Here is a 12446-nt window from a genome sequence, read left to right on the forward strand (position 1 = left end):
GAAACTAAACAGATTCCAAACAAATTTAAAGACATTCAACAGCTAACAGAAATTGGCAAAAGAGTTTTCAAAATACAAAAGTAGAAGAGACCTCTATGGTCCCTAAGCTATTTGAAATGCCATTCTTCCCTGTTACCCCCTTTCTTGCAGCATTCATTCTAAAATCAATGCAAACTGCTTAAACTAGACACCTGGAATGTTTTAAGCAGAAGTTACTTTACCAAACTTGTTCCTGCTGTCCTTTGAGATTTATGCACTACTTTATATATATACATTTTTGTCAGGAGAAGTTTATTTTACCATTTCTTGTGCAACATCATCAGGAGTTTCCTTCTCCAGATCAAAAGTAAACTCAATGGCTCCATTATCTTTGGGTTTTCCTTTCAGTTTCTTAGGATCTTCTACCCAGAGTCTTAAGGCAATAGAAGATTTCCTACCATGGTCTTCTTCTGCAAGTTCCACTCTTACCCCAGTATCTTCAGCAAAAAAGGCATGGCTTAATAAATCTTTAATTTCGTATCTGCAATGGATATAAAGAATATTCAAATACTGCAAGTCTTAAGCAATTTCAAAGAGGCTGTGACAAGAAACTGTTGTTAAAGGCAAAACCATTTACAGTATGTTTGGTGTTCATCCATAATAAATTAGTGTTCTTATCAAAAAGACATAGTATTTCCAGTGTTACTGAGGACTGCTGAAAAAAAATGTTTCCTATTTCACAAAGCTTCAGCAATATTCATACATCATAAGCATGTACAGAAATGCAGATCATAGCTCTATTCAACTTTTCTTGAGTATCTGAGCTTAAAGAGTACTAAAAAAGAGGTTCCCTCTAGGTAGTCAGTTGAGGTCTCTAAAAACTGTATTTGTGAAAGTTACGAAATACTGAACAGTAGACACACTCATCTAGGAGAGGCCAGTATAAGAAGATTAGGCTTTAAAACCAAAGCTGGAAACAAGGCACAATTTGTCTTCATATCCAGAGGCTAGTGAGTCAATAGAATCTGCTATAACAGCTTGTGGTGAATCTACCATGTCGTGTTCATGGTCGACATCCACCACACTTGATGCTCCACACAGAACCCTTGAATGAGATTTTACAGGCAGCTGTGCCAGAATGTACTAGAATACACAAGCTCACATGTTCACAATGATGCTTTCTGACCTTATTTTTTGAAGGTGAGAGGTTGACAGACAGAACAACAGCATTTATTCAATTATCCTGACATTATATGGCAAGAAAGCAAGCAATCATTTATAGTTGTATTTCCATTCTGCATTTTCTCCTGCACAGGGGAGACCAAGAAGCCAGAACAAAAATCCACAGACAGCTTTGAAATCCCTGCATACACGTTATTTAATACAAAACTTGATTACTTGAAACAAACCTTTCTTCTTTATTTTTGCAAATGCACTCCCCAATTATCTCCTTAATTTCAGGATCAGTAACTTTCTCAAAGCTTGCTGGCTTTATACCCTAAAAGGATAGAGAAAAACAATTTAGTTTGAAAAAGAATTACATTATATCTCTTAATTAAGGACATTTTTCCTACATTTTACAGTCAATTCAACCCTTGGAGTAACTAATACTTTAAAGTGGTTAGTCTTAAAGAAAAATTAAATTGAAGATTTAGGGCGACCATATTTGTAAGTACCATTGCACTTCAAAATAAGCACGCTAGTTCGTACATGAACTCAGCTGTACAGAGGGCAAATCTCCCTTTTTCTTTACTAACCTTTGCAAACCTTACTTTTGTATCCTCTGGACTCTGAAGTCAATATTCATTAAATTTTCAAAATAACTCTTTTCTGAAATTATTCCTTTCATGTTTTTTGCCTTAACTCTCAAAACACTAAATGAATAAAGACAAATAATCATGTTTTTCTTCAGGTAGCCAGTTTCAAGAATGAGTCAAAAATACCTTGGCATATTTCATACTCCTGTTTCCCACAAATCTTTTGCTTTTCTATGTCTCCAACACTCTCCAACACCCCTGACACGCCCCCCCCCCCCCCCCCCCAAAAAAAAAACCAAATAGACCAGCCCCAAAACCAAGCAGGGGAGCAGGAGAATATGCTCTGAACAGCTCTGTGTTGCTCTTGCATTTCCCCAGCACATTGTTAGAATCTCATCGGGAATGAGTGGCAGAGCAGGTGTAACCTATAAATCAACCTATAAATCAAGTTAAATCTCTGTCAAATGTTAACATTTTTTCTGGGAATAGTGTTCAGTTCTAGATTTGGAACAGCTAACCTATGAGCACAGCCTTTCAAGGAGAAAACCCAACTGTTCATTGCAGAAGAAAACTCAGAGAAGCAGAATCCGCTTCTCCACATACGGAGTTTTGGCTCGATGTAAGTGCAACACGAATAGTTTGCATTTCTTTCAGGTTAGGTGGGGTCATTTTAAGAAGATGGAGAGGATTTGAAATAAACACACGCACACTTCTAGGACAGTCATAGGTCATCTCTCCCTACTTTTTAATATTTCAGGACCAAGGTCTTAACTCAGCATGATTCTCCTCAGGGTATATAGTCTCTTAATTAAAATAACATATATCTTACCAAGATAAAGAGATCTGTAGGAGTAGTATGCAAGTTCTCAGGCTAAATAACAGATTATACATTATGTCACATTTCTGTACATGTGATCAAAATATACTAAAAAAAGTAATTACCAGGAACACCTGGGCAGTTAACACACACGTGCAGCTGTGTGTTTTCAAAGCCCAGGCTGACAATTTCTTCTGATGCCAGGTTGCAGACAGGGAGAAAGGGATGTTCCACTAGCAAGAGCCGTCATTTCCAGCAAGGCCACCCTACCACTCTCCTTGTCAAACGACATAGGAGCAACTAACAGATACCCAACATCTGTTAACGCTCATTCCATTCAGTTCAACAGAAGATTTCCTGTGAATACTTTCCATGCATATATTCAGCTATAGATGAAAAGACTGGCAACGCAAGAAGTTATCCTTTTTATTTGTGATGTTCAGCTTAAATCACAAAAATACTGATTCTGTTTTAAAAACATGTAACATCTCTACCTACTATATGGATGAAAATTTGACAAAATTAATTTGGGAACAGATTCTGAAGTTAAACACTATTACTTAAGGACCCAAGTACTTTCAATGAAGTCAATAAGAATAAAAAGGAAACAAGATTTCCTTTATCTAAAAAAACCCATAATCTGATTAAACACATAACTGAATGGGATTTGGACATTTAACTCTATTCAAATCTTTTTAAAGTTTCACCCTGAAAGAACAGTAAATAATGGATCATGCAGTGGCAGATAAGGAGGCCTGAAGTCCTGAAGAGTGGAGTTTTGGCTCACCTGATGATGCCTTGGACAAAAAAAAAAAAAAAAAAAAAGAAAATAAGTATTTCAGAAAGTGTCTGTAAGTACTTCACTGAATTTAGTCTTGAATAAATTTTATGGGTGAGTTTCAGTGAGGTCTGACACCTCTCTGACCATTCCCGAATATTCCAGCATCAGGTTATACTTTTATCTTTTTATTAACATTCTGTTGCCATTCAAGCTTCAGATTTGACTTTAAACTGGATTTATTTATTTATTTCAGGTCAACCACTCCTTTTTTGTCTTAAAACTTGAGTGAAATATGTGATTCATAAATTTGGGGGAAAGAAGGGGGGGCGGGGGAGAGGGGGGAGAAAGGCAGAATAGTCATACAAAGACTCAGCTTCCCAGTTTTGCCTAGGCAGAGAGCTACTGAGATCCAAAAAAACCATTCTTGTGGGAACAAAACAAAACAATCCGTACACATGGCTGACTGGCTGTGACCCACTAAAAAGAATTATTTGCTTAAGCAAACCTAAATCTTACTTATGAGATGAGGGGATTTTTGTATATTAGAAAAATGCATCAAAATGATAGGGAGTCTCTAGCCTACCAAAGCCCAGGCTTGCTCAAAACAAGCAAAAGCACACCACGGTGTGTCAAGAGTGTTTCTTAAGAGAGCTCCCATACCTGAACTAGAAATGAAAGAAAACAAAGTACCACCGATAGAAATTTTTAGCATGAATCCTCTATACCCTAATACACCCTAAAGCTACAGGAGCCTATTGTGTTCTCAGATGGGGAGGAGTTGAAGAAATCTTTGGTAATTCACAATGGAAAGCAATAGGACAAATCTCTACATTTTCAAACACTCCAGTTTGCTATAGGAAACCACTGATTTACATCTTAGTGACACTTATCAGGAAGAATGGGTAATAAAGAGCACCATCTACTATAGCTTAATGTTTACTGAAAAATGTCCCACAAACATGCATTGGTATCAATTTAACTGAAAAAAAAAAACAAAAAACCAAAACAAACCCCCAAAACACCAACATCCCCCCCCCCAACAAAGCAGCAGAGGCAACTTTCACCATACTACCTGAAGAACTTTCAGCTACCTAAAGGAATATAGTGCTCATGCATCTATGCACTCAACAGAACCTGCCAATTACTTTTTATAATTGCAGAGCGCTTCATGGATATCTTAACACAAACTGAACATATGAGAGACACAAATAGCATAAGGCATATCGCAGTATCTGTCGATTTAATTTTCTTTTCCAGAATTCACGAACAATCTTCATTTACATGGTTTGACTGGAACTCTGACATGACTGGGATGGAGCAGGGCAGGGCATACTGGGCATGTAGAAATCAGGTTTGCCTGAAAATGGTCCTTTTGACAGATCCCTGATGACTGAGCCCTATTTTTGACCATACAGATTGCTTCCACAAAAAAATAGCAACTCCTCCAAACATCATTTTACTTTCAACATCTTTTGAAGGAACACTGACTCCTCTCCAAACACCTATTGTACTAATCTACTGAACAGCTAAGCTATGAATAGATGACTAAAACAAACAAGGACAAAATATACCCAGTGAAGTACTGAACAGAACTGCTTTGCCAAAGTGTTTTCTCAATGCCCATATGCTATAGTATGCTATTGCTCCTTACTCTTCATTAAAATCTCCCAGGCCATCTCATTGTAATGCTGCAAACCCTCCCTACAGCGCTGTGCCCTGATGCTTACGAGCCTCCTGACAATGAAGCAGGTTTATGCAAAACACAGGTTTCTATTTGCAATCAAAGGACTCATCTCCTTCATTTATACAAAAGCAGTCTGTCCTTCCTGAGCATTCCCAAGGAAACATGGCACCAAAATGCAAAGTATATTAGCTAAGGAATTATCCATGACAGTTTGAAAACTGTACAGCTGTCTTGTAAACAAAAGTAAATTCAACACCACCACATCTGAAATGGAGCACTAACTGGTTGACATAAGGTGCATAAGGATATTTTTATACAAATTCTTTAAATGCTTTTTGTATATATAAAAGTATCCAAGAGCAAAATGAGATAAGATCAAATAATCTCCCTTTTGAGAATTTCTCTGTCTTGAACAGGATGATTTACTTTGAATCTCTCATCACCACTTGGTCTCCTCATCTTCATTCTGAAGTGATTAGATTTGAAATATATTGCATTCCAGTATATGATATTTGAGCTTACAGTCAGGCACATATAGGACATTAAAATTTTAACCTTTATGTTGGGGGCAAAAACGTGAGGTCTAAAAGTAGCCGCTTGTCATTTTTCCATCAGCAGAGCACAATTTTGAAAGAGTAACACATCTGTCAGCCAGTAATTTTTCTAAAGGCTTTCCTTTCACCTAGGAGGAACCATCCTAGTCTAGATATAGTCTACTTTAGACTAAAACTCCACCTTCTACCTGAAGGTAGTCTCTAGACTCACGTACTTCCTACAAAAGGAAAAAAACCTCTTCTTCCGAAAAAGCTGAAACCATGTTTCCAACTGAAATTCCACCCCACTACACAGTCTCTGAAGTCAATAAAGTGGAAGAGTTCTCAGTTTTGTCAGGATTTTGCTCCACGACATTCAGCAGCGAGATTGCTGTATGCAATTATAAACTCATCTCTATTTCACTCCAAAATGGTACTCAGTCCTAATGCTGATCTAAGAAGATTATCTGCAGCTCTACAAAGATATCTGAAACACACAAAAAGTCAATGCAATGACATTCATACCATTATTTGTCTGTTGTTGCTGTGCTACAGCTGAAGAATTTATTCTATCTGTATGAGGAATATAGAATATAGCCTGTGAATGCCAATAAAACATTCAATATATTTATAAAAAAGGAACAATATGAAAACTTAAAATGCAAAACCAAACACTATAAACATGTAGCTTGTTTCAAAGCACAGGTTTGTGCTGCTAAACCCAATGAGGTCACCATGAACCCCCAGCAGATACAGCTGGTCTGCTGTGCATTCTGCATCAGTAAGAAAACATTGGACTGAAGCTCCATGGGAAGGTCAGAGACTCTGATGTTTCACCACTTAATATGCCTATTGTCTACATTAAAATCACTTGGCAGAATGACTAAACATAAATCTGACTAAGAAAAACCATCAAGTTATGCATGAAAAATGAGATTATGGCATCAGAATGAAGGTCACTGCAAATATGCTGACCAGGAAATCACTTCAAAGTTAACTACAATAAATGTGGCTTGGACCCGTCACTTGAAAAATATGCATTTTCTATTTATGTTACAGATCCACTTTTTTTATGTTTACACTCCAGAATTCAGGCTGAAAGGGCAGAGGGAGAAGTGACAAGTCATAACAAGCATGTCTAATTCTGGCAAAGAAATGAGCCCCCTGTACATTTGGGAAACGGTTTGGGAAATGACTGCTGCTTTATCCTGAACTATTATATACATACAGTTACACATATGTAAAAACAAGAGTGGAAAACTAAAGCAGCAATTAAGCCATGAGAATATGATCAGTTAGAATAAAAGGTCCCTGAAATAAATAAGTATAATAATCTTGCACTATAGGCATGCATAATGCATAATATCTTAACACGAAACAGTAATGTCTCAGAAAGGTAATGTTTCTATTTTCTATACCAATAAGGACTACCAAGGCACATGACTTGAGCAGCTCTGACTTCAGATATATCTTACATCCTTATTAGCAGGCAAGAGTTTGATAGTGTTTTAGGACACAGAGTATGAACAATTGAAAAAGATATTATAATGGCAAACCCAAAGTAGTACACTGACTGTGCTGGGCAGCAGAGGGAACATGCATCCCAGCATAATCCCAAGTAAGGTTAGAGGGAGATGAAAGCATAAGGTGATTATTGTACCTTCACTAGCATGCTTGATGCAAACACTAGCAAGCAATTCCAACCCCTTTAGATGCTATTAGCACCTCTAGTGCTTGCCACCACGACGCTGAGCCCAAGGCAGGAGAAGTCAGTTACTTTATATTTTTAAAATAAAAGCATCAGGAAACTAGACAGCAATCACATTTTTACATTACATTGACCCTCAATGTGAAAGACTAAAAATAGTGTTTACATTTCTGGTGCAAAAAAACCCAGTTTTATCAAAAATTAATTAAATTTCTCACTGACAAGCTGAAATATGTGACAGCGTTCAGGAGCAGCACTGCACCATTGAAACCCTCCATCTGAGAAGGTCAGGGCCACCTTCTGCTCTAGTGAGAACCCCAAACCTCATCTCACACTAGGAAGAAAACAGTGTAATTCAGCCTCTTGGTTTTAGTCTACACTCCATTTCTATGCTATATTTCAGTCTAGTAAAACCCAATGCTAGCAATAGTGGCTGCATGACCAACCCTAACTCTTAATGAAAAGTGATTTTTAAAGTTTTCTTGTCTGTACATCATCACCGCCCCAGCTAACGGAGCAAATCTCACTGTTAGGTGATGGCTCAGGACAAGGCAGAGGGACCTCACACCCTAAATGCCTACACCTCAATAGCAGCAGCATCTTCCCTCAGCCTCCGCGGCGCTGGCTGAGCGACTCACGCGGATTGAAGCGGGGTCCCTTGCTGTCGCCAGCTCTTCTGTGGATGCAGGTCCTCTAGAGAAGCTGTTGAACCGCCAGAGAGGTTCCTTCTGGGACTGGGGATCTCCCCAGCTGCTCCTCGTGCACTCTCACCAAGAGGTCCACCCCCTGCTCCTCCTCTGTGTCTGACAGTTCATGCAGCTCATGGCATTCGACAGGGCTTTTTCCTTCTCCAGAGGGAGCTGGTTAACCCTTTCCTTGGAAGGACAGTAATGCCAATTTTTCCATCTAAGGAATCCTGGTGCCTTTGCTCCCACTGCTACTGCTCCAAGTTCAGCTGAAAACAGCAGTAACGACACCCTCCACGTCTGTACCTGACGCTTTCTGCCTCAGCTTTCCCTGCTAGACAGCTCTGTTTCAAAAATACCCCTTACAAGTAATAAAGTGACCTTTCAACAGCTTCTCCACCATTACTCATTCTTCATGATAAGCATTATTTTCCACTCTCTCAAGTTGCTAGTATAAGACCGGTTTTACAAAGTTATAAAAATTTACCATATAATCCTCAGCTATGTAAAGGTTATTGCCACAGAAAATTAGTTGGCTCAGGCTTTCATCAGTGTTTAAAAAAATGACTACTTAAGTCTGCAAATTGAATATAACATCTAATTAGGAATCCTCTGATTAATCATTACTCTTTGCCATCTTCGATGTTGCTTTGATAAATGAGGCTTAGGAGTCTTACGAAGTCTTAATTACCAATATTCCAGATGGCTAAGAGTTGTACACAGAGTTTTTCTGGGTATGTGGAGCAATGGAAGACATCTATATTATTTTGTGGCTCTAAATGCATACACACATACCCAGGTAACCTTAACATCAGCTAACCATGATGGCAGCTCCACAAACAAATGAGGCACACTGCTCACGCAACACCTGTCCAAGGCAGCAGGTAACACACCCCAGACTTCTCATGAAAGCCATTCAGTATCTAGGGTTACAAGACCGGTATCACATTCAGGAGATGAGACACCAAAGCCTAAAATTAGAAGAGACTCCTCTTGTCACCATGTGAAGTTTTAGAGCCCAAGGAGGTATCTCCTAAGCTACCTACAAAGATGGTATTTAGGGCACATCCAAAGAACTACATACCTAAATGAAGCCAACACGCCGTTATGCCTAACAAAATAAACTTTTACTTGGAGGGGAGGAGTGAGTAGAATAACAATGTGATAAAGCACCATGGAATAACGATGTGGAACAAGCGGCCATCTTCATTAAGGATTCAGGCAAGCAACCCCACTGAGCCATCAAACCTATTTCACTTTTTTGAGAAGATGTAGCATGTGTTTCCAGCCAGTCCATGGTGCAGAGCACAACAGCTGCTGTCAGTAAACCAGCAGACCCATCTCTGCACATCCTCACTTCCCTACAGCACCATAGGGAGCTGCTCCAGCCATAGTGATGATGCTAACTGCACTGCTGAGCAGCTTCTGATGCCTTTTTTTTTTTTTTAATTATTTCTGAGTAGCTATGGGTTGAAAGTAACACTCTAAGAAGAGTTAAACTACCAGAAATCCGGGTTGCAGTCCATTGGGCAAGATTCAGCTTTACCAAGCTACAAATATCAGCTTGCAACAGTTTACAAAAAAAATGGGATAAAGCTGCTTCCCCTCTTCATGTGTGTTCTCCTGCTTTCAGAAAGTCATGGCATCTCTCTCATTTCCAGTGGGGACATCCTCCTGTGCCTTGTGATACTGACTTCAACTTTGAAACACACAGCCTCCTGAGTTGTTTGCATCCTCGCTCTCCCACCAGGTTAGCATCATCACAGCTGGTTAGCACAGCAATCTACAACAAGAGCACCAACTTCCCGGCATCCCGGTCTTCAATGGTGGGAAAAGACAGACATTGAACAACACAAACTATACCTATAAAAATTAAATCGCACATAAACCCGTCATCTGGCACATGTGAGTGTTTGGGTATCTGATGAAACCACCTCCATACCCAGTACGAAAGATTAGCACACAGAAAATCAGAAAATGCAATTCTGATCTCAAGCAGTGTTTGCTGACTGCAGGATTTCACAGAACTCTATTTGTACTGGCCTGATTCACTAAACCTCTTGGAGAAGACAAGTGGTCTTAAGTACCTTACAAAATCAACCAGTTATTACTAAGTTTCCTTTGGGAAGATTTTTTCTCATAACAAGCAGTTGGATAAGAGGAATACAAACTCATTTTGGGACCACACTTTTGGAGACTGAGAGGTGGATCCGCTCAGTATATCTACTATGTAAGCCTAACTACTCTTTCTACCTTATAGGTCAAAGAAATAAAAGCAACCTTATCTGTAGTTAAACTTTGCAAATTTTAGTGCAGCTTTCTTCTGAGGATTACCCTCTTCACATCCCAAGTGTGCAGACTACATCTTTTGGTGATGCACAAGGGCCAAACCACACAGCACACTATCTTCTTTTGTAGCAGCCAGATTGAAAGTAGTACCTGAGAAAATCTTTGACAAACCAGTCTGCTTAACATAATCTATCCTGAAAAAACCCTCCTGTAACTCTTGGTTTCACTTAACCAAGTAGAACAGCATATAACCACAGCTGCCAAAGCCTTTGGCAAGTCTCATTTCTCTGCAGTCAGTGATTTGCAACCTGATAGCATCTTACAGGCTCAGGAGTTTTTTCAGGCATTCCCAGTACAGCTTATGTAGACAAACACATTTATCATCTGGGGGTGAGAATGTTGGAGAGGGTATTTTATTCAGTGTAGAGATTATCTTAGATTGATTTCTCCAGCCTAACCTCACCTGAAAATGCAGCAAACTCATTTCCATGGTTCCTGTCTGGCAATTATCGGACCTTGCAGAGTTCCAAAATGCAGATATAAAGCTCCTCTGGCTGACTCCAAAACTAAATATTGCTATCTTTTCCCTTTTACATCTTCAGATAATTTGTTACACAAACAAACAGAGAGAATCTGTGCTGGAAATCCAAATCAAACATCCTCCACCATATAAAATAAGTATTTAGGCTCTAACCTAAAAGTTAGTCCTTTTAGCTTTGTGGGAAACTTGATCAAGTCTGAAAAGTCCCCATTTAGGAGGCAAGACTAGAGCAAAGATTTTTCCCTGCACATTCTTCCCAAGTTTTATGTATTTTTGGCTGATGGAGACAAAATCAGCAACAAAGATTACTGAAAATACTTTATGCAGCTGCAGTACAGTCAAACACAATCCAACCGTGGAATTGCAAGCTTACAAATAAACTGGCAACAGGTTTGCGTAACCCAGAGCTCAAATACCTCAACTTCTACAACACACTATGCATTCAACAGTACTGACACCTCATCAAAACATGTTTTTAAACCTTCAAATTACAAAATCCCAACACAAATTAAGGACGTTTACTCACACAGGTTACTTTCCGGTAAATTTGAGCAGCATTCTGGCATTCTGAGTAAGGGTATTCTGAGGTAGCCATTTCCAACATGCACATTCCAAAAGCATAGACATCCACAGATTCATCGTAGTGTTCCTCATACATTTCTGGGGCCATAAATTCTGGTGTACCTGCACAGACATGCACAAAAAGAATGTAAATTTTTGATGAAGTCTAAATGGCTTTAACCACAATCTTTTTTGCCTATAAGAAGTGTGCCCATTATAGCTGTGTAAGGGTGCATGCAAGATTATTTCAAAAGAGGGAAGTAACTAGAATAAGCTCAAGCATCCTCCAGGGAAGAAACCCAAAGTCAACACACACACTTACAAACCCATGGCTTGCCGGTAATAATACAAGTGGGAAGAGGGGAGAAAGAAAAAAAAAAAAAAGGAAAAGTATCAAAATTCCAAAAATGAACAAGAGAATGAGATATGGCACATTGCCTGACCATACTGGAAGTCATGAAATGGTTTCTTTTTCTGGGTGGAAAGAAAGATGTGTACAGGCTTGTGGAGGTGAAAAGGAGAGAAGAAACGAGAACCTTCACTCTTGTTTTTATCAATGCAAATTTGCATTTTTTTTCCTCCAGAGATACACAGCAACCACCCGGCAGACAGACAGCACTTTGAAAGCAAATAGTATCGCAAATCGCCTACAAAGTCACGCACAAAACATTAAACATAATTCTGTCACTGGTTTAGTGGGACAAATCAATGAGGCTACTCACAGAATAAGGTCCTACTCAACAGGGATTAGGGTATCAGAAATCTGATGCAACTAGATAAATATTAAGTGAAGCACTGTACTTACTGCTTCAGAACGGGAAGTTGCAGCTTTATGACAAGTGGCGACTTACAACGCCTGCAACATTCGCACAGCAAACTACTCTGAAAAGTGTGGTCTTACAAAGCAAAAGCAAAAAAAAATTAACACTTAGGTAATTTATTCCAGGAACTGTATCTTGTAATATAGTTTATGCTTAGGAGTCAAGACTAATTTATTTCCGTTTCACATTTACAAAAGATGAAGGAAGAGAGATCAATGCAGTCGTGCGTTGCGGGAGAGGACCAGCGAGCCGCAAGCACCTGGATGCCAAAAGGAGTGCGAGGCATCTT

The 12446-nt window shown here is 39.1% G+C and overlaps 1 protein-coding gene across 9 annotated transcripts in view; it reads right to left on the bottom strand.

Annotated features, from left to right (window-relative positions):
* The window catches only part of WNK2 (WNK lysine deficient protein kinase 2), a 116768-nt gene that overhangs the window by 60809 nt on the left and 43513 nt on the right, over positions 1–12446 (bottom strand). For all 9 annotated transcript variants that reach the window (XM_087743516.1, XM_087743513.1, XM_087743512.1 and 6 more), the window contains exons 5-7: positions 11302–11459; positions 1389–1477; positions 301–520 (exon numbers count right to left, since the gene is read on the bottom strand). In XM_087743516.1, the coding sequence (XP_087599642.1) occupies positions 301–520; positions 1389–1477; positions 11302–11459 (467 nt within the window). The remainder of the gene's footprint in view (positions 1–300; positions 521–1388; positions 1478–11301; positions 11460–12446) is intronic.

Source organism: Nipponia nippon, unplaced genomic scaffold (assembly GCF_047370975.1).
Source record: "Nipponia nippon isolate SJK-2023a ecotype South Korea unplaced genomic scaffold, ASM4737097v1 scaffold_9, whole genome shotgun sequence".
In the NCBI taxonomy this organism is placed as follows: domain Eukaryota; kingdom Metazoa; phylum Chordata; class Aves; order Pelecaniformes; family Threskiornithidae; genus Nipponia; species Nipponia nippon.